The 19,457-nt window shown below is 38.6% G+C and overlaps 1 protein-coding gene across 2 annotated transcripts in view; it reads left to right on the forward strand.

The window, feature by feature from the left end:
• abl1 (c-abl oncogene 1, non-receptor tyrosine kinase) overlaps positions 1–19,457 on the forward strand; it is a 55,052-nt gene that overhangs the window by 17,372 nt on the left and 18,223 nt on the right. The window contains exon 1 of one of the 2 annotated variants that reach the window (XM_015942224.3): positions 15,923–16,237. The exons of the other annotated variant lie outside the window; for it this stretch is intronic. Coding sequence (XP_015797710.3) covers positions 16,153–16,237 — 85 coding nt within the window. The 5' untranslated portion in view covers positions 15,923–16,152. Of the gene's footprint in view, positions 1–15,922; positions 16,238–19,457 lie in introns of those variants that run through there. 2 annotated transcript variants of the gene reach the window in all.

Consider the following 19,457-nt stretch of genomic DNA (forward strand, 5'->3'; position numbering starts at 1 on the left):
GGCTTGACCCATAACTAACACTAAAATTGACATTTTTTATGTGTGTACACAATGTGTAGGCCACAAATCAGCACGGGTCATAAAGTAACCATAGTTGGCTATTTTAATCATCTTAAAAGGATTAAAAATAAAACCAGAAGAAGCACAAGAGGAGTTAAAAGCCACTATAAACAGCAGATTTGTACAGAGAGGTATGTTTTGCTGCTCACTTTACTGCTCAGGTGGTGTTGGTTTTCCATTATTGTGTCAGCTGCATTCCAAGTCGAGCTCACTGTCTGAGGCCTATAATTTGTATCCAGGAGACAAATGTAAATAAATATTTAATAGTTTAATTGTTGTAATAAGCCAGCTGCAATTTGCCATGCATATAGTTAGAATAATAACACCACATCTGACAGTAAATCAGTTTTTTACCCTCCTAAATAACACGTTGAAATGTGCTCTAATTTATTTGTAATTGTAGTCCTGTTATCTGATGGTCTTTTATATTTTGAGGCATCTAAAAAAAGATAAGAGCTACTGTCTGGTGTGTAAAGGAGATGTAGAGTCAGTCCTTTTCAGCTGGGTCATATTTGTACAATTAGATGACTGTGAAAGCTCTGTAACTTGATGCTGTTTTGTATGTAAATTAACTGTTTATTTTGAACACAAAAAAAAATTATTCAACTGTAAATTGGAAACAACAAAAATAGTAATTATAGTTTTTAAAGAAAATTGGCCAATTTTACAATATTTGGAAATTGGGATTGGTTTGGAATACTGATCACTTCAGCTCAGTCAGGTCAAAATAAACACCTTCATCCTAGTTCATGGAAGAATTGTTGTCAACTGTGAAACCGGATCAGCAGCCTTCAGGCATGTCATGAATTCCAGATACTTGAGCACATTTCTTTCATAAGTATGACAAAAAAATCAGTTGATTGGGGTGGGGGTATACATTTTCCTCTGCTCCTCCTTGCTGCAACATCTTGTCTAGAATCTCACAATATTGAGTTGGTTGAAGTGTTTTGGCCACTGCAGCTCTTTATTCCTGTTTCCTGATTAAATGGGGGAGGAGTTTAGCACGGTACTCCACACAAGCAGGATAAAGAAAACTGCTTTGGGAGCTACGGTGAAAAGGCTTGCTCTGAAACAGCAAAATGCAAAATTTAGGATGGAACATCGACCCAGAGGTTTCCTGAATGAGCAGACGCGTGAGAATACATTTAATGCCCACTTACAGACAAAGCAAGCTAGTGGTTAGCAGTGTCTGCTAACTAGAAAATTCACTGGGTGTATGCATCAGTTTAAACACTACTGAGTCATCTTATTTCTTATTAGAAAATATTGTCCAGCATTAGTTGGGAGTAAATAATGAATTTAGCATTAAGCTACCCAATAGGCTATAGTGAAAAATAAAGGAAACTTTTATTGATTTTTTTTAATAATCCATTTTTTCCCCGTCACACCTCATGTCTATCGATACATATATCATTATTGAAATATTGTCCAGCCCTAATATCTCCTAATATCATATGTCTGTCTGTATATTCCTATATGTCTGCAAAAATTATTTTTGAATGAAATTGAAAGCTCAACTATTTACCACGATCTTTCGTTAACGTTGATGACACAAAAACTCCAAATACTGATAACAAAAGAGAGATGTACAGTGCAAACATTTGTGATATAAAAATAAAGAGAAAAACATGAACCTCTATGTTGTAGTGAACTTCCACGACCTGCTGTATAATAATGTTGTCCTGTCCAGCGGTGCTGTAGGGGAGTGTGTACAGTAGCACGATGCAAGATGTCGCTCAGCTAGATTAACAATTACTATTTTCCAGCCTGAGAAATAGGTGTGGCGTGAGAGTGCATGTAGACAGTCAAATGCGTATCCCGAGCCCATTGCATGAATTAGAAGTCCTGAAACAATATAAATTCTCTTCAGATATAGCTCGCTGTATTTTGAATTTATTATGCTTGTACAACTCCTGGTTTTGTGAGCGAGTGAGATCCACTGAGAAAGTTTTATGATTGGGCATTTGATGTAATGTGATCATGCTTCACATGTGCACATCATTCTCTTTCCTAATGTCCAGAAGGACAGTCCAGAGCGCAGACTGCGTGTTTTGCTAGCCTGCAGAGGCTACAGATAGTAGCTAAGAGTTAGCAAAAATGTTGCTAGGTTGTTCAATAGGTGCTTTTGGGAAAAAAGTCACAAAGGGGATCTGAGAAGTTGTTTGAAATAACGATAGTGTTTTAAGTTGGCAACACTGTGTGGGAGGTGCGCTCGATTTGTTACTCAAAGCAGTACAAGAGTAAACTGTGAGGGGGAGCAAATAATCTGCTGATTTTGTTTTTATAATCATTCAAATCCCAGATCATTTGTGATTAAAATTCAATTAGCTGAGCAGCTCTACTGTCTGTCTTAGTTTAATTAACACACACACACACACACACACACACACACACACACACACACACACACACACACACACACACACACACACACACACACACACACACACACAACGAGCAGCCCCTCATGTTGCTTATTCAGGCCAGCTGCCTGGCCCCTTGTGATTTGCGCCACTCCCCCCCCCCCACTACTACTGACCGTGCAAACTCATTTATGGGTGTTCATATAGCAGCACAGAACTTCCCAGCTAGTACTTACCTCCTCTTTTCTGTGTTGTAGTGACAGAAAGGATTCAGAGAACTTGTTTTTGGTCTGTAGCAACGTGAGTGTGACACACACTTGTTCCCGCCTGGATAATGCATAATTTCTGATTAGTTTTCCCTCTTATCAAGTCTTGACTACAAGGGAAACAGTCCATTCTGTCACATGGTTCAGTAGTTAGTGACAAATCCAAGCAGCTGTGTAGAATAGCTCTCTTTTATTGCTTTGCAATGTCTTCAAGAACACTATAAATACTTGTAGGAGGGTAAAAGTTGTTGATGTACTTAATTTTCAAAAGAAAGATTTCACTCCATAAAAGCTATTCAAAAACTGGAGAAAAAAATCTATTTATCAAAATTATTTATTTAATTTTAAGTGGCCAGATTATTAGAAATTAAAATGTTTATTTGTTTAAAGTTATTTTTAAAGGGGTTGCTGGTATAAGCTTCTTCTAAGCAAATAAAAGACTTATTTGTATTTGTGGCATGTACCTCTAACTCAGTGAAACGGTAAACAGCATCTTGTGAATGTGTAATTGTGATGTTGATCTCACCACAGCTGTTTTTCTGATTTCAGTTCTTTTGCTCTTGTGTGACACCCAGTGGGTTTCTAAGGATGTTGTTTAGAAATTGAGTTTAAATCATTTGCTCCGCTGCAGCTCTTTGTTCCTTTGTTCTTAGAAATGTTTTCTTGTTTTAGCTTGTCATAACAGAAAGATGTTACTAATATTATTACAGATGGCAATGAGATTTGTGTGCAGTTTAGCACTAAACTGTTAAACTGGGGCTGTAGCACATTAAACAGACCCAAACATCTTCGGTGTAATGTGTTTGTGTTGCCTTTGTCAGTTTTAATACCTTTACCTGCTATTATTCCCCTGAAAGTTGACAAAGGCCTGTTGCATAACTGTTTATTATTAGTTTGGCCATATACTTCCTATTTTCTTGCCAGATTATCTTTGTTTTCTTTCTCTTTAAAAAGTTTCACTCGGCTTCCCAGTGAATCCTGTGTTTTTATAAGCTTTGTTGCACCAAAGGTGTATTGACTCATAGTGCTTCTTTTGCACAAAGTGAAAGAGTAAAACATAGGGCACGCTGCAGCAGCACAGAGAAATATGTGACCTCTTGTGCATTCCACTCTCAAACAACTGATGCAATACCATCTGTTCCCTCTCTTTCCTTTTCCTACAAAGCTTTTTTGCTTTTATCTTAAAAGTCAGGATAAACAATCCTCATGTGTTATCTAAAGAAACCAGGCTGGGGTGAGATTGTGCATCTGTTAACTTTAACAACACAAAAACAAAACCATAACTCTTTCCTGGAAACATTCCGTTACTACCGTATTTTCCGGACCATAAGGCGCTACTTTTTTCCCACGCTTTGAACCGTGCGGCTTATAATGAGGTGCGGCTTTACTTAAGATTTCCATTCACCTGCCAGGGGGCGCTTTAGCAGAAAGTGAAACAGGTGGAAGTCAAAAGTGGAAATCGAAGAAAGTGCTCATTTTAATTTAGCACATGGAAGCAGCTGGCACGACGAAGAATTTTTTTCAAATCCATACCCCCCTCATCATGGTAACTACACGTATGAGTTCATATGTTGCCACATTTAAGTTGAAGGCCATCGATCTGGCAGTAAAGGAGGGAAACAGTGCTGCCGCACGTAAGCCTGGCATGAATGAATCCATGGTTTGGCAGAACCATGCCGGTTCCATTCCATTCCATGCCAACCATTCATGCCGGTAATAATTCGGCAGAGACGGCAGCGGGAAGAACTCATTCACGCCAGCTTCACCTGGGGAGGATGACAGCAACACGGACAGTGACACTGACATCGCCACAGAAAAGGTATGTGACGAAGCTCTTCTGAGGCTGTTTAACTCCACACTGAAGAAGAGGACTTTAATGGCTTTAGTGCGCAAGAGGAAGATGAGAGCGAATGACTTTTTCTGGTAGGCAAGTGTGTTTTATTTACTAACCAGGCATGTTTTGTGTGCAGTTTTTATTTTCTAATCATCCAGGGCTTATTAATGCTGTGTCAGCGCTGTTCTTTTCTTCTAAACATGCATGCAAATTACCGGTAATAACGTGTCAGTTCTGTTTTTATTTTATAACCATCCAGAAATATGAATGCTATCAGTGCTGTTTTCTTTTCTAAACTTGCAGGCATGTTCAACCATGTTTAGAATTAGTTTTGTTGAATTAAAACTACAACGAAAAACCTCCGTGTAGCATCTTTCTGTCTAATTATCTTATGTTATGGCCATACATGCGCCGGAGACCTGCATGTGGCTGCTGCGCCACGGCTTGTGTTTGAGTGCGGCGTGTGTGTGTAGAAAACCTTTTGTTTTGTTGGTGCGGCTTATATTGAGGTGCGTTCTATAGCCCGGAAATTACGGTATTTTAACTTTAAAAATAGATCAGTAAGGCTTTAATCTCAGAGGTTCCTAATTTACTTTAGTTATGCTTTTGTCAAGCTTATTGTTAAATTGACAAAATTTAATTTTAGGCATGTCTTTATGTCAGATAATATTTTTAATTTATAATCAGTTTGCCAAAGTTGTAGTAGAACATGTGTAACTTGACAGAAATAAAATACAAATTTAGTTAGTCTGACTTTTAGTTAAAGCTGCAATAGTAAACCTGAAAACAAGCTTTTTGTGGGTTGGGTGGTGGGAGGGATAGAGCTTAAGCCACGCCCATCTACTTCTGGACCATGGGTCCCCAGAACATCAAACAAATTAATGAATGTGAGTCAATGAGGATACAAAAGCTATTTTCTAATTCCATTTGTTATGCGCCTTGGATTTCACCTTTGATGTCCTTGAATTTTAAAGACACATTCTGATGCCAAAAAGTGCTTATTTTAGATTTAGTTTTTAAGCAAACATTATTTTAGGTTTCGTGTGGAAATATGTCCAGGACCACAAATGCGCATCACCAAATTGACGTTGTCGAACCAGAAACGGAGACAAGCTGAAAAGAAATGGTTGTAAATTCAGCAAACTTTTAATCCTTCCTTCAAGAGGACCCCCCCCCCCCCCCAACCATAAATCGTGTCATGTGGTAAGTAGCAGCTATGTTGGGGGAGAGGAGATTCTGTGGTGATGTCATATTTGCTACTTGCCAACGTCTGATTTGTAGTCATAGGAATTACGAATTTTTACAAGAAGATTAATCTCAAAGAAAAGTGACAGGTGTGGTCGAAACACACATGTATCAGTTATATTAAAAAAATTTTAATTTATTTTTTTCTCTTTTTTTCAAAAAGTATATTTTATTAAATTGTCAGTTTACTGTACACCTTTTACACGGTATTATGTTGTATATTGAAAGTACATTCTGAATAAAATCATCATGGAACAACAGAACAATAGAACAATTTTGGTTGTGCTTCGGCTTCTGGTGATTCTCTCCAACGTAAGAGCATATATAGTATTGAAGGTAATATACACATAGACATGTTTAACAAAACTTTGAGCAAGAAGTCCCCAAATTACACATTGCTTTTGCTTCTCCCATTCCAGTCTTCATGCTGGTCAGAAGAACGAGTATTTTCCTTCTCTCCCACTTTATAAGTCCTCAGATTTTTATGTCCATCTTCTTAATATATGTTAGAAAAGGTGTCCATATTTCATCGAATAAGTGTTGCTTGGCTTTTAAGATATAGGTAATCCGTTCCAGCGGCATTACCTGTAACATCTGTTTCATCCAATTCTTCACATTGGGCCTATGGAGAGATTTCCATGCCATAGCTTTTTGCTACCATTAAACTAAGATCCAAAAAGACACACTGACATTTGCTATAAGCATATTCGTTAGGGCAAAGTCCTATTAGAAACAATTTAGCATCCAATGGTACCTCCTTTTTGATATTTTTTTCAGTATAAATTCTTACATCCTCCCAGAACTTTTTGATTTCTGTACACTCCCAAACACGATGCAATGTCCCTTTATGAACAGCACATTTAACACGTGTATCTGGTATAGTGCTATTGTACTTATTCAGTCTCTCTGGGGTGACATAATGTCCACATTAAATATTTATGCTGGATTAATCTTAACCTTGCATTGATGAACTTGGAATGAGCGCCTCCACAGGCCTTCTCCCAGTCCTCTTTACTCAGTTCTTGCCTGAGGTCGTCTTGCCACGCTGCTCTTCTATCGTTCGCTCCGTCTGAGTGATGTTCCACGATTGTTCGATAACAGTCCGAGACTATTCCTTTTCGTGTGGAATCCTTTGTCATCATTTCTTCCAGGATGGTGATGGAGGGTTTGGAGCCCCCATTTTTTGCTTAGATTTTAGAAAACTTCTGAGCTGGAGGTACTTAAAAAAATATTTCTTTTCTATTCCATATTTAGTCCTTAGCTGTTCAAAGGACATCAAATTATCAGCATTTTGCAAATATAAGTCCTTAACTGATTTAATTCCCTGGAGGTACTAGCTTTTAAATATGGCATCTGCTCTTCCTGGTGTAAATCGCTGGTTACCCCATATGGGACTGAAATGAGACAATTCTTGTTATTTTTTAAGATGCTTTTTCACTCAGAACCAAACTTTTATCATATTTTTCACTGTCGGATTCTTTATAATTAATTTTCTTTTGTGAATCGGAGTATACATATAAAAAGAATGGCAACTTTAGATCTCGTGACTAATTCTGCCCAGTGTGTGGGATTTGTGGCTGAAAAGGAGTATGTAATAGTCCTTAACTGTGCGGCCCAGTAATACCATTTCAAGTTGGGGCATTTCAGCCCACCTCTCTCATAGGGTAGATACATTAAGGAGAGTCTAAGTCTTGCCTGTTTGTTCTTCCAGATAATTCTCCAGTCTGGGGAATAGTTCCGTGGGAGGTGGCAGGAACAGGTAGAGCAGTTTTGGGAGTACATTCATTTTTAAAATATTTAGCTAATATTTATTCTTCCGATTAATGATAGTGGTAGATAGACCCATCTCTCCATTTCGTCACTAATTTCTTTTAGCACTGGTGCATAGTTTGCATCTGCTATCTGTTCTAGCCAAGACATAATTTGTATTCCTAAATATTCTATTTTGTCAGTTATTTTAAATTGAGTTATTTCTGACAGGGGATTTCTTCTCTCATCATCATTAAGCATCAGGATTGAGGATTTATTCTTATTAATTTTATATCCTGAGATGTCACCAATTTTTTTAAATTACTTCTAATAATACTGGGATCAACTTTTTTAAAGGAGCATTATGGAAGTTTGACAGCCAAAACATTTACAGAAATACATTTCTTCTTCATACATTCTCCTGCAATGCCCTGGTCCTGTAGAATGAGCCCTGGCATTTTTACTGTGATTGCCTGTTTTTCTGTAAAATCACAGAAAAAGAGAGCTGCTCGGGTCGAGCAGGCTGCTTCATGCGCGTTCACGCATAGTCCGTAGCATTTGCATTTGATAGAACCACACCTGCTGGTTTTTGTACCGGATTTCTTTCTTGTTCCGTGCTGCCGCAATGACTGCCACTTTACTTTTGTAGCTAAGGAACCTCATGATGAGAGTTCTGGGCCGCATCTCCGCGTCCCCCTTTGGACCGATGCGGTGCGCCCTCTCCAGTGCTACGCTGCAGCTCTGTGTTTCCAAACCCAGCACCTCCGGGATCCACTTTTCCAGGAAAACACAAGGGTCCGGTCCCTCTGCCCCCTCCGGAAGGTTAATCAGTCTTGAGATTATTCAGCCTGGTTCGAGTTTCCAGGTCGAGGATTTTATCTTCCAGTACTGCTTTATGTTCTTTTAGATCCTTAACGTCGGCCTGCAGGCTTTGCAGCTCGTCCTCTACTCCTGATATCCACTGCTCGGCCCGGGTCACTCGTTCAACACAGTCATTGGTTTCTTTCCGTACCTTTTCAATTGCCTCCATGACATTATCCAGTCTCGCTGAGAATTCAGATTTTAATGAGTTAATCGCTGCTAGAATCTCGTTTGCTTTCTCTTCATTCATTACCACCGTTGCTGCATCACTCGTAGCCATTTCCTTAGCTTTCGGTGTGTCGCTGCTAATCCGGAGGTCCGTCAGTTTAGGCTGTTTGGTTGCTGACTTTACTGCTGGGTCTGTCTTACGAGTTGTAGGCATCATAAAGAACCTAAACCTTTGTTGTTCTCTTCTGAGTGGAGCTGTTCTCAATGTTTTAAAGAAGAATTGGTGGCGGGGCCGTGGTGCGCCCGTCCTCTCAAATGGCAGCCATAACCCACATTTATCAGTTTTAATTTAAATTGAAATCCAACATGTGTGATTCAGGGCATAAGGCTAAGCGGATTAGAAATTAGCTTTTTTAGCCCCATTCACTTGCATTCATTATTTTTGGTCTCACACAGGGCACTCACTGAGTGCTCTCTAAATAAATTCCATATAGAGCTAGGAATGCAGGTTGGGATCGTGTTGCCACCTGGTTTCATGCACGCACACACATGCATGCACGCACACACTCACACACACACAGACCCTCCATTTCCCACTCCATGCATAGGTTGGCTGTCGCAGCTTCAGACCCAGCTGTTGTTTTCTCTACAGACAACCTGTTACTTCAGATCCCACAAAGACTGAACTGGAACCAGCTTTGCACTACTTTGAATGTCTGTCATACAGATACATACAGATATTGTGACATTAGGGCATCTGGTTTCCTTTAGACAAGGTTTGTTGAAAATGTAATTTTTCTTGAACTCAGATCAAGCACGGCATTTGTTTGGCCAGTCTGCTTGTTGTCATTCTTTTACTTTTAATTTTCCACCCCAAGCCATATTTCTCCTTTGTATTGTATGAAACTCCTCTTCATTGCGCCGTAAGAGGTGGGCTATAAAGTTTTCTGCATCTGGATCCATTTAGACACTAAGAGGAGCCTGAGCAGTTTTAGCACGGCAGCTGAAGAGTCTCATACCCAGAGTCTCTTCCATGTGTAGCTGTTTTTATTGCACTGTCTATTCAGACATATGAGGCCCTTTCCCCCTTAGATATCTAGTTAATGTTTCAGAGGCTTGGGTAGAAAAGCGGCACACAAACACCTTTCTTTTCCAAAAACCTTGTGGTCTTTTTTCCTCTTTAAAATACTTAGTCTTTTAGTTTGTGCACATAATACAATAAAATGATAAAATTAGGCTTTAAAGTGTATCTTTAATGTTCTTAAAAATGGTGGAAATACATAATCTAAGGTGGAAAAGTTACTTTGGTTATCCTTCCAGTAGGGCTGAACGATTTAGGAAAATAATCGTGATTCATTTTCTTCGATATTGCAATTGCGATTTAATTCACGATTATTTTCTCAAGGAGCTTTTCTCATATTTTCAACTAATGGAAGCAAAAAACAAAAAAAAACCTTTGTAACTTGTACTGAATATAAACCAGTTTATGTATCTACATATTTATGTACAACACTCACAAGTAAAGACAACATTTTGTATTTGAAGGTGCAATACTTTGCAACCAGGAGCACATCCCTCGAAGGAGCATAGGTATTAGCATCAACTGTGAAAATGTTTAGCAGGAAAGAAGTGCGTCTCATTTATTGAAGTCCTTCGTGTTTATAGTTTTTGACGTCTTGTCCTTGCAGAGCTTCCGTAGTTCAGTTACGTTCATAGCTGTTAGCCAAAACTCTGGAGTTAAAGTCTTTTACAGTTTTCTAGCTTTACTAAAATACCTGTCTGTGCTTATTTGATTGATGGCAGTTTTTATATTTTATTAGACTCCAAATGTAATCATTTGGCACACTCCTACTTAGTAATTTGCAAGAATCTAATCAGCGATATTAGCATTAGCATCCCTATGGGTTCTTCCATGTAATTTAGCATTGTGCTAACCACTCGCTGCCAGTCAAATCACAGCCTTTGCGATTAGAAAATCTCCTTTTGTCACATCGCAAATTTGTTGAGTTGTGCAAACTCCTGTTTGTGTTCGTGTTCCACGATTTCCACAACAGAAAATGAATGTGAGAAGCACAGAGATCAGCTCATATAAAAGTAGAGACGGAATGGGCTGGGGCTTTCTATCGGCACTGGTGTACCTGTTGGCGGCCATCTTAGATGGGTCTCCAATTGCCCCCAGTGCATTCATTGGGCTAGAAAAGTCAATAGTAATCACACATAATCAGTTTTCAATATGACGCTGGTTCTTGGAACTGTAGACTGCACAAAAACAGGCATAGTTGCTCACTCTGCGTTAATTTTGATTAGGATTGTAGAGTGAGGGACCCATCTAATATGGCGGCAAAGTGGTTACACTCCATTTTCTCCTCTACATATTTCGTTTTCATTTAATCTTGTTCCCACCTTTTGTGGCAACTAGCTGTTTGTTTCATAAAAATAATACATTCGTACTAGGGGTGCTCTGAAGTGAAAATTCTTGGCAGAAATCAAGACCAAAAACTGAAACACCGAAATAAACGATTAAGTCAATAATTGGAATAGCATTTTTGGCTAACATTCTAATGTGTATTAACTTCACCTAAATCAAGAGATTGCGTTAAATCAATTACAAAACTATGAATATATTTATTTAGCACTGACATAACAACAGTGCACAATATAAATTAGAACTCTAAATGAAATGTTTCACTTGAACCCACTCGTGTGTACATTAAAAAATAATAAATTATAAATAAATAAAATAATAAATTACAAATGTACAGGCTTATAACTGAAAGGCCCGCTGAAGAATGTAAAATGAACCCTTTATGATCCAACGTCTCAATATTGCGTTAGATGAGCTACAGCTGCAAATGTAATCCCTCATGAAGTTATTAATTTACACTAGAAGATATGGAAGATGTGTAACTTTAATCTGAGCAACACTTTTGGGTGTTTCTATTGAAAGTTACGGAGTTTAGAGTTTGAGGACGGAGTTAGAGGAACCGAAAACGGGATTCACCCGACGGCCTCTTTTGGCCGCTTTGTTTTGGTAATTTTGGTGTTTTGGTCAAAAACCGAAAAAGCACTTTTGGTTCATTTTCAACAGAAAAATTTCGGTGGCCAAATTTTCGGTGCATCCACAATTCGTACTGATTTCAAAAGCTTTTAATTCTGTTCGCTGTTTGAATGTGGGACTACTTTCATTTCGTATTGCAAAAGTAGTAAAGCAGCTCTAACGTGATCGTTTTAGACCAATGCCGTGCTCAAATTTTCTAAACAGGAAGCCAACATAGCGGTGTACTTAAAGTCGTAAAATAGCAGCGATTATGATTTTATTACCTTAGAAACTCATAAATTAGAGAACACAAATTATTTTTATTGAAGACGTGTTTGATGTAAAATATCAGGAGGCAAGTTTCTGTCTGAATATATTTTTAAAAAATGCTCTTACCAGTTAGTGTTTCCAAGTCGGTGTGCATTTTGAAGTTCCCACGCTTCAGCAGCTCTTCTTTCACCATTTAATTTCAGTCAATCAATCAAACTTTATTTATAAAGTGCTTTTCCTACCAAAAAAAAAATGCAACTCATAGTGTGTATTTTTATGAAAACATTCTTATTGATGATTTGAAGTGGTTGCTACAACTGTAACCCTGTACCCGAGCAGACTGTTTTGATCTCAAGTGTCCTTTCACCCCCTGGACCAAACTGAGTGGCAAATTATGTGGAAATCTAAGCCCCTTAACCTCATCTGCTGTCTTCATGCCTCAGACTTTCTGGCTGCATTCTCTAGGGCCCTGAGTAAACAGCCACATGTTCAAACACACACCACACACACAATACCTGGTTCCTCTGTGTCTGATACTTGGCAAAACTTGACTTTTCTAGATTGCTTTGAATGCAAAGCAGGAACAACAAAGAAATAATAAGCAGTGTGCAGCATTGAAACACTGTTAAGGATGTACGCAGCTTGTTGTCACTCAGTCTGCCACCATTTTTTTTTACTATGTAATTAGGACGCTTGTTTGTTTTCAGTGTTAGTGTAATTAATATCTGTTGTGCCATAGCATGATTTATAATGTGTTGGCTGACTTAGACTTTTACCATTGTTGGTACTGTGATTATGTTTGTGTGGAGCAGAACACAAGTCAAACAGTCCTGAAATGATGTACTGCTGCCTTGATCAACATGTTTAAAGCTAAAAAGTCATGTCAAACATACTCTTGGTAGTAACAGTTAAAGTGTCACTAAAGCTCATGCATATTCCTTGTGTTAAGGTTTGAAGGATTTTTGTGTGCAGGAGGGGACATGCGAAAAACCAAACACCTTGTGGGTGGATGTACGTCAGCTAAATGTTAACATATTAGTCCACAGTATAAAACACCAGGAATTCTGCTGTGAGCTCATTTCTAAACAATGTGCTCTGTGCTTCTCCATCTGCAATCTTTTTTTCCACTCAATCTTTTTTTTTTTCACGCTCTTGCTCTCATCCTGTCATCTCCCCGACACTTGGTGACTGCGGTAAGTTAATAAGCCTTCCTCTGAGCTTGAGGATGCCTGCATTTTTTCTTAATTGGTGTTTGGGGTAGTGCATGAGAAGAAGGCAAATGTTTGCCATACCAGCACTGCAGTGATGATGTAGAGGCCTGGTGCCATGTGACTCCATGTTCAGCGTGTTGACTGTGTTATGTAGAATGCTAGTTGGACTGATATTAAGAATCTGTTGGACTGCTTTAAATGTTTGGATATGAAGTCACATTAAGGATTATAATTCTTGTATTTCTTCATTAATTGGGGAGTTGGAGTCGTTTGAAAAGCAGTGAAATCTTAGTGCCCCATCTTTATAGGTCAACTTTACTCATATTTGAATACATTTGCAGTGGTCTCTAGTAGGAACGAATGCCTTGTAAGTCAATCTCTGGAGAAACAAAGCTCCAGTGTGTCTGTTAGAGGACGTAGAAGTCAGCTGGAGGAGAAAATTGCTTCAGATAACATGATTTGGAGTCTTATTTCCTGATATTTGGACATCTCACCACTGATTGGCTAACAGCAATGCAACTCATTGACTAACCCTAACACAAGCCTGAGGTGTTCCGTCATGCTGTGGAGTTGCAAATGCTAACGGTTAGCTTCTACTAGCCAAGACATTCTCTGTCGTTTCCTGGACGTCAAACCAAGAACAGCCTTCCCCGTCACAAGCCAAGATGGATGAGTCCATGAGTGTTAAGTGACAGTGTGACGGAGATATGTCAGGCTTTTCCGAACCAAGCGTTTTTCCTTCTGTTTTCTAACCGTAGCTAAGGCAGAAAACGGGGGTAGATGTACGTCAGCTAAATGTTAACATAGATTAGATTAGATTAGATTAGATTCAGCCTGCTTGTTAAATTCAGAGTGACTGATCATTTTAAAAAAAAATTTAGAAATGGTTTCTCAGTGAGCCTGCTCCTTAAAGGGGTTGTAGAGCAATCTTTGATCCAATTGCACACTGTTGTTTGAGCCTCTATAAAGCATATCAATTTCCCTCTGGGATTAATAAAGTATTTTTGAATTTGAATTTGAATGAAACTTTGTTGGAGCTCACAATGGTTCAGGAGCCTTGATAAATATCCAAATACAAACTCACAATAAAGCCATAGATTGGAAGACTGGTTTATCTGACCCACTCAGCTAGTAGAGGTGTAAGTCTTCACTTGTCTCCCAATTCGATTACGATTATTGGGTCAATGATTCAATTTGATTCGATATCCTGATGCATCACGATTATTTCATATGGATTTGTTTTCATCGATAAATAGAAGATGTCAGATAATTGCTTTTTTTTTTAAAATCAAAACGTGGCTGACACAACCTGCCATCCCCCAAAAGCTCTCCATTCACAACAGTCCTTAGGACAATGTAAGAGTGAACTCTAATAGACATAGGTGGGAAAATTGGTTATTTTTTGATAAACATATTTTAGCTAAATTCGCTCACTAATGGGTATCTGATGATAAATTGGGCCTGGTAAGCAGTTTATCGTCCATGCTGTGTTTGGATAAAGTATGTAACAATCCATTTGTGGGATTTCTTATCTCTGACGTCAGTCCTACTCAGTCATGGATTTTTTCAATTTGCTGGGAAATCTTTTGAGACTTAGTCAGCAGTATGCAGCTGTCATAATGAATTTTTTTTATTAGTGTAATTGCAATATTTACTCCTGTTAAGTTAAATGACAAGAACAAGAAAAATGTTAAATTTGTCCTGCAATAAAGCCAAAATCACATCTAAGAAATCACTCAGAATCAACCAATTTGGGTATATATATCTAGATAGATAGATAGATAGATAGATAGATATTTTAGAAATTACTTCATTTTATGCTGCCAACTTAATGTTCTTTTGGGCAGCTTTTGATAAATTGGTCAGTTTCCTCTCGTGTAAGCCTGTGGGCTTACTAAATGAATAAGGTTGAATGTAAACAGATGATCAGGGGTGATGTGTTTTGTTCGTGTGGACCAAAACTAGAGAGGGCAGGAACAAAACAGAGTTAAGTAAAAAAAAATAAAAAGGGATTTTGAGTGCCGACTTACAAAAAATTAAGATAGGTTTGTTCAAACTTGTGAACATGGGGTCTCACAAAACGAGTGATTGATGAAATCATTTAGCTTCAGATGGCCCTGTGTTTGTGTGTTGAGGGGCAGTTTAAGTGCTATGAAGTGCATAGGAAACTGGTAAGATGAACCTTTCTGCACTGCTGATTTGAATCTAAGGTTATGCCTGTAACATGCCAGTCCTCTTTCCAGAAGTAATTTTTCAACCTGTAAACATTTCAAAGCGGAGAGAGGGAGAGGGAAAACCCACAGCTGAGAAGTAGAGAGAATTGGGAAAAAGATGGAGTTTGGGGGAAGGGGTTGAAAAGTTGGAGGAGGAGCATCTTGTAATCACACCATAACTTTCATAGAAGGAGGAAAATATATAAGAACTATTGTGATTTCAGGTTCTTTGGTGTTGTAAATGAGACCCTTTAAACCTTCTGTTTTACTTGTCAATGGGATATTTGGGTGCAGTAGCAGGTAGGAGTTGAATATTCTTTTTGAAGTGTGTGTGTGTATGTATGTGTGGTAGCAAAATCTCCCACCCACTTTTAGAGGTGGGAGGGCTCAGCTGATGTCATTGAGTGCAGTAAGCTGAGCTTGAAAGAGGCCCTTTGTTGGCTGCTGTAGCACGAGTGGTCCCTGTGCTTCAGATACACTCACACACACAGGACAGAGAGAGAGAGAGAGGAATGGCTCCGCTCAGACTGCCTTACTGCCTACTCATCTGAGACATCCACAACTCTCTGGACTCAATCTGCTCTGCTGGATTTTTGTTTTTAGGTCCTAATGCTGGAGTTAACCAAAAGTTATCAAGTGGGCGGGGGAAGATGGCGTCGCACAGAAGAAAAAGTTGGTAGTTTTTGCCGGACAGCACACATTCAGCTTTGCAAGGAAAGATAAAAAGTATTCCCAAGAGAGGGGAGGACTTGTAAAAAGCTACTTTTTTTGTATCGTCGTCTTCTACTTGTTGGATACATGTGGATGAAAACCTTTGAGAGCGATCTGATTTGAACAAGCATCAAAACTTTTAGCAGAAAAGGGAAAGAAAGCAGATGAAAATGTTGGAGATATGCCTAAAATTGGTGGGGTGTAAATCTAAGAAAGGCCTCTCGTCATCCTCCAGCTGTTACTTGGAAGGTAAGCATATTTAGTAACGACCGTAGATGTCTCTACTTCAGCTGTGTTTTTTTCTTCCTTATTTGTAGTTTGACAAAAAAGAGATTAATGTCTAAGGAGAGATACCCGAAATAAAGAGAAAAGTCAAAGTTAATGAAGGGAATGGAACATAAAAAAAGATTAGGGATGGCTGTATTAAGTCTCAACAATGACTTCTGAGCTGTGGAAACTAAAGAATTTGGGGGGGGGGGGGGGGGGGGCATTGGCTGGCTGCAAAGGAAAAAACTGGGGGAAAACATGGAGGAGATAATACCAGGAAATCTGACTCCTGGCCATGTTACACTTAAGTCTTGTTTATGAGAAGGGGGATCTAATCTCAATTTGCACTTTTCGTTTCACCAATCTGCTGTTAACTTGTTTGCCATGATTATACTGAATTTGGAAAAGGATTGCAACCTAATTCTAACATTTTGCTTGGTTCATTTCCACGTGAAGTAAATACCAAATGTTAACTTGTGGCAGACATAGTTCCTACAAAAGTTTTGGCAGACCAAAGATCGCACACGCATGCATGCTTCCTAAGAAATGGTGGTAGTGTCTGTATCAGTGGTTCCCAAACAAACCCATAAGATAACTATGGCATCAGAAATCCCTGGCTGAGCTATACTGTATTGTTAAAATGAAAAATAATCATTTATAGACAAGCAGTTTCATCTAATAGTACATATTAGAGTACATATAGTACATCTTTTAGCAGTTTTTATCCTTTATGTACATTTTTATGACTTTTTTCAATTGATTTCTTGAAATAATCTCAAAATCCCAAATACAGATTTTTGCAACCCACAATGGAGTCTTGATGCCAACTTTGCAAACTACTGGCTTAGAATAACAGCAGATAGCACACTGAGATGTTCTAAAAGGTGTGGTTCACTGAAAAAACACTTATTTCTGATCATAATCGGTCACTCTGAGTTTTTCATGTAGGCTGAACATGAAAATAGTCTCTTACACCTGTCTCCTGTATTAGCGTCTGATAGAAAATAGACGGTGAAACTCAAGAATTTGAAAATTCTCAGATCTCATGGACTCACCCATCTTGACTCACGACGGAGAAGGCTGTTGTTGTTTTAATGTCTGGGAATCAGCAGCGGACATCTCTACTAGTTTTTGCTAACCGTTAGCATTAGCAACACCACCACACAGCAGAAGCTCCACCATTCTTGTGTTATTTGTGGAGATAAAACATCAGTGTTGCAAGTCAGTGGTAGAGTTGTTTTTCTGTTATCCAAAATGGGATGAGATTTCCAAATATCAGGAAATAAGACTTCAAAACCTGCTGTCTGTAGCTCAATTGTGATGTGAGCAACATTTAGATCCAAGAAATTGTGCACCGGTATATGTTTTCCCCCCAAGAACGGCTTACAAGGCAACTAGAGACAACTTCAAATGTATTGATTAAACTTCTCCTTTAACCCTGGGTCTAATGGCCTTCATTAAGCCATTTGACTTATTTGGATTATTTGTAGTTGCATATAGAACCACAAGCTAACAGTCTCATGAAATCCCCCCCCCCCCCCCCAACCTTCTACTTGGATGATGACAGGTGATTTAAGAAAAATCTTTTCCCCCAGCCATCACAGATATGCTGATGTCATGGAACTAGACCACACACACTAACACACACCTACTTAGACTGATTCAATGAGCTAATATAACTTATGCCACACTGAGTTGTCTGTTTTGGAAGAACATTTTGTCTTGCCTTTAGTGCAATGTCTTCACAAGCTTCACACAAATGTGATCCTTATGACTGTCATCTCAGAGATTAGAAGCCAAGAAAGTGCTGTAATTTTTCCCACTTCCTACACTCCGGAGAGCTCCAGTATGAAGAAGAGTATCTCATTCTTTCTGTTTCTTTCTCCATTACTTTGTGGGTTTCATTTTTCATAAGACTTTTATTTTCCTCTTGCATACTGAAGTGTTTGTTTTGGGCCATGTGTTGGTGTGCCGTCACCTTCTCATTAAAAAAGGCTGTGGCATTTGTGGCGTTAAAGTGGATGTGTGGCAGTGCCTGCTAAAATGTGCTGCCCACACATTTAATGACCTGGCAAAATGATCAGAAATTCAGTCTTTCTTCATCTCAGATCTACATTCTTTTTTTTATTGGTTCCCCTGTTCTACCTGGCTGGATTTCTACCTCATCTGTTCATTCTTAGGAGGAACACACCACCGTTTTAGTGTTATTAAGAGATAAACAGAAATTGAAACTTGGACTGCTAGACAAGAAATCCTTCAGTGTTATGAGACAATCTGATTTTGAAGAATTTTTCAATCTTCTCTTTAAAATAACACCAGTTAGTTACTGTTAAGGACATGACAAATTGTAAGATTTATCCATGGTGCAAAAAGTCTTCATGTCTGTCTGTGGGTATTATTTTGGTGCTCCAAAATAAAACATGTGTATTAGTTAGAATTCTCTAATAGCAGTTTTCCTGTTTCTCTTTATATCAGTGTACTTGAACAATTTTTCTATGTTTTAGCACCTCTTCTGCATTTTTCAGCTATTTCAGCAAATTATGTATCAAAACAAGGTATTCAAATATAGGGTTGGGCATCGTTTGATTTTGAACGATTCAGATTCCGATTCCAATTCCTCGTTTCGATTCCGGTTCCTATCGATTCCTGATTCCAATTCTTTCAAGACATGATATGCTTTACATGAGCCAATTAACCACAGGTCCTACTTGATGAAATAATCTTAACTTCAACACGAATGTTAATTCTATGGACAATAACATCACCTTCATTTAGACAAAAACATGTTTCGGAGAAAAAAACCGAAAAAGACTTGCAGCACAATCAGTGTGTTTGTTTCTGACCACAACCAAAGTGTGGAAGAAGCCTCTGGGATGAGAGGCTAAATGTCTCCAACATATCCAGAAACGTCCAGCAGTTTTCAGCTAAAACTCTCAGGATGGTCACGTCCAGGATGACTGAGAACTACACCTCCATGCTGCAGCAGCATTCAGTCAGAACAGAAAGTAGCTGCTGTCAGTAACAATCTAACAGATTTTAAACATTAAAACTCAACAGAAATAGTTCAGAAAGGAAATTAAAATGTTCACAACTTTGTGTGTGATTTATTGTTATTATTATAATTATTGTGGCAGAAGCTGGTGTGGCCCACCACAGAGAAGCTGCTCTAGCATGATGACTTTAATTATTCTACAGGTTATTG

This window comes from Nothobranchius furzeri, chromosome 6 (assembly GCF_043380555.1).
Source record: "Nothobranchius furzeri strain GRZ-AD chromosome 6, NfurGRZ-RIMD1, whole genome shotgun sequence".
NCBI classification, from domain to species: Eukaryota; Metazoa; Chordata; class Actinopteri; order Cyprinodontiformes; family Nothobranchiidae; genus Nothobranchius; species Nothobranchius furzeri.